This window comes from Tupaia chinensis, unplaced genomic scaffold (assembly GCF_000334495.1).
Source record: "Tupaia chinensis unplaced genomic scaffold, TupChi_1.0 Scaffold000178_1, whole genome shotgun sequence".
NCBI lineage: Eukaryota > Metazoa > Chordata > Mammalia > Scandentia > Tupaiidae > Tupaia > Tupaia belangeri.
Window position 1 is genome coordinate 990088 of NW_006159653.1, and position 2994 is coordinate 993081.

At 67.8% G+C, this 2994-nt stretch overlaps 1 protein-coding gene across 1 annotated transcript in view; it reads right to left on the reverse strand.

Annotated features, from left to right (window-relative positions):
- Window positions 1–524: 524 nt before the first annotated feature.
- Window positions 525–2994, reverse strand: part of C1QTNF8 (C1q and TNF related 8) — a 4525-nt gene continuing 2055 nt past the window's right edge. The window contains 1 exon segment of the mRNA XM_027771002.1: window positions 525–581. Within this exon segment, the coding sequence (XP_027626803.1) occupies window positions 525–581 (57 nt within the window).

The window sequence follows — 2994 nt, forward strand, 5'->3', positions numbered from 1 at the left end:
CGGCCAACCCCTGGAGCCCCTGGCAGAAGAGCAGCGGCGGGGGCTAGGCGAGCTGGCAGTCACGGGGAGCCTGCGGAAGGCCACTGTGTGCTCAGACGGCAGGTCTGCCGTGGGGCCCGCCTGACGTTTATAAGCAGATGCTCGAGAGCGCGCCTTCTACCCAGGACCAAGACGGGGTGCTTGCGCCCCCACGGAGCCTCGTGGGCACGCCCCGCCAGAGGGCGCCAGCTGGGTGAGTGGCCGAGGCCGACAGCGCTGGCTCAGGGACCCTGTGCCCCATCCCACCTCGGTCACAGCGGTGGCCAGGGAGCCACTGAATTTTTGCAGACTTGTGCTTTCAGTTTCTAGTCCTCAACGTCCGTAACCCAGGCAGGTCATGGTACTGCGTCTCAGCCCTGGGGCGCTCAGGCGGGTCCCACCCCATCCTCAGAGAGCCTTGGTGCCAAGCGCAGTTTGCCAGCACCCTCCGCCAGCTTCCAGGGGCCAGACATCGCTCCTGCCCCGCGCCCCTTCTGAGGCTGCGCTCACATCAGCACACGCTTGTGCCTGTGGGCGACAGTGAAGCCAGCTCTCAGGGCGGCCTGGTGTGGACAGGCAGGTGACAGGTCTGACCTGGGTCTCGTCTGGCCCCCCACCAGGGCCTGGCTGCCCAGCTCCCCCCGCCTGGGATGGGCGCTTTCTGGGTTCCTCCAGCTCTCTCTGAATGCAGTCACAGCCCCCCCAGCTGCGTGGGGCCGGGGAGGGACACCACTGGGTCGGCGGGGCTCCCTGCCCGAGCCTGGCACAGAACGGCAGCCTAGGGCAGCAGAGGGTCTCCCTGGGGCTTCTCTCGCGCTCCTGCCTGGCCACGCTGCCCTCGGCGTGCAGAGGGCCAGGGGTGTTTTGGTGCGGTGGAAGGGGAGACGAAAGGGGGCCCCAAGTCCTGCTGCCCCTCGGACCTTGCCCTTCTCAGGGTCCTTGTCTACACTGCAGAAGAAACTCGGCCCCATTAGCACGTGGGTGGTTGCCAGGCTCTCTGAGCATGTGTGACCATCTGACCATCCGCAGAAAGACTGGGGCCAAAGTTCGACCTGAGGTTCTGCCCACCTCAGGGCCCGTGAGAAGGCCGGCCGCGGTCTCGCCCTGGCCCCTCCTGTCTTCAGCAGGGCCAAAGCCTCAGCCCAGGACACCGCCTGGCTCCTGGCCCTGGCACCCTCAAACACTCAGTGGTGAGACCTGATGGGTCCCTGGGTGCGGGCGGGCAGCCTGGCCCCGCGACAGGTGTGGGGGAGGCGGGCTCAGGGGACTCGGGACTGCAGGAGTCTGAGGAGAGTGCCCCTCCCCTGCAGGCAGGCCAGGGGTCCCAGGCCTTCCCCGACTGTCTGCTGCTGCCCCTGCCCTGCAGGCTCGTGCTTGGAGCTCCAGCCCCGCCATGGGGGAGTGCTCCCGGGACCATGTGCTCAGGTGCTCCGCTGGCCTTGGCCGGGCCCCAGGTGGGCTCCGTGACAGGACAGGAACTGTCCCCTGGGTGGGCGGCCAATGTGCCCTGAGAGCGGATGTCTCCACAGGGAGTTACGGTGCTGCCCGGGCCCCAACCGTCTATGGTTGTGCCCACAGGATGGCCACCAGCCCCGACCTCCTGTAGTCCTGCCCTCCCTCCCACACCCCTGCCTGACCCCTGCCTATCCCTGGCTGGGTCCACTGGGAGGCGCGGGGACATCTCCAAGCTTGGCTCAGGGCCCAGGGCCCACAGGCTGGGCCCCGTGGCAGCAGGGCAGGCGCTGTACCCTGGCTGCATGGTGCGGACAGAGGGTCTCACAGCCCATGCCTGTGAAACGTGTAGGTGGGAGCCACCCCTGCCTGCCCTGTGGTCCTTGGCCTTCCCCACCTCCCAACCACTGGCCATTGTGCCAAGAGGGTTCCCCAGCCCCAGTGTCACCCTCCTGGGGTGTCCTGGTGGTGAGGTAAGAACCTGGCCCTCGGAGACCCTCCTGGACCCAGAGGTTTGGGGGGTTCATCTCATGACCTGTAGGGGCCCTGGTGGGAGAGAGCAGGGACAGTCGGCCCTGGAGAGGAGAGAAGGAGACTAGGGGGTGAGCCATAGGCTGAGGCCTCCCCAAGTGGGCCAGGACGGGGTCCCATGGAGGGACCTGCAGCCCTGCGGCTGTCCGCACCACGGGCATCAGCCCCTTGGGGTGCAAGCAGAAAAGGGCCCTCAGGCCACCAGCAGCCTTGGCAAGGGTTCCAGCTGCCCCAGTACCGCTGGCCCAGAGCCCCCACCACTCTGCAGGCCCTGGCGGTCCCAGCCACAGCTCTGCCAGGGCCCGGCATCATCGTGGCCGTGGGAGGGCTCACCACAGGGATGGGCAGGCCCAGGGGCCACAGTGAAATGGCCGAGGCCAGGCGTTGCGCCCCGAGAGCTGGAGGGCGGGCAGCCCCAGCTGCTTCCTGAGATGCAAGCTGGCCTTGAGTTGAGCCCCTGCGTGCCCACTTGTCTGGAGAGACAGGCGCGGCCCCCTCGCCCCGCAGAGCTCGACGTCAGCCATAGCTGGGCAGGGGTGGCTGTGGGCGCGTGCTCCCCAGACTCCTATGCACGCGGTCTCCCTCTCTGCCAGGGTTCAGCCCTGCTCATGCCTGGACTGCCACACTGCAGGACACTGGCTCTGCCAGGCCCTGCCCGCTCCAGTCCAGCTCTGAGGTGTTCTGGGAGGCCCTGGCAGTGACCAGACCTCTCCAGGTGGTGCGTGTGCATGGCATTTAACGACTGCAGGTGAGGGCCTGGGGCCCCAGGGGAGCCACAGCTCAGAGCACCCTGCCCCACATTAACCACGAAGCTGGGGGAAGCGCAGGCTCTGCAGCCGGTACACCCCTACCTACCCAGCGCCCAGCTGTACACCGCCGCGCCTGGGCACCTCCACCTGCTGGGCCGTGGCCGGCTGGCACGCAGGGCCCTGTGCTGGCTAGAGCTCAGTGGCTGGTGTGACCAGCGGCCACTGAAGGTGATGGAGAGGCCTG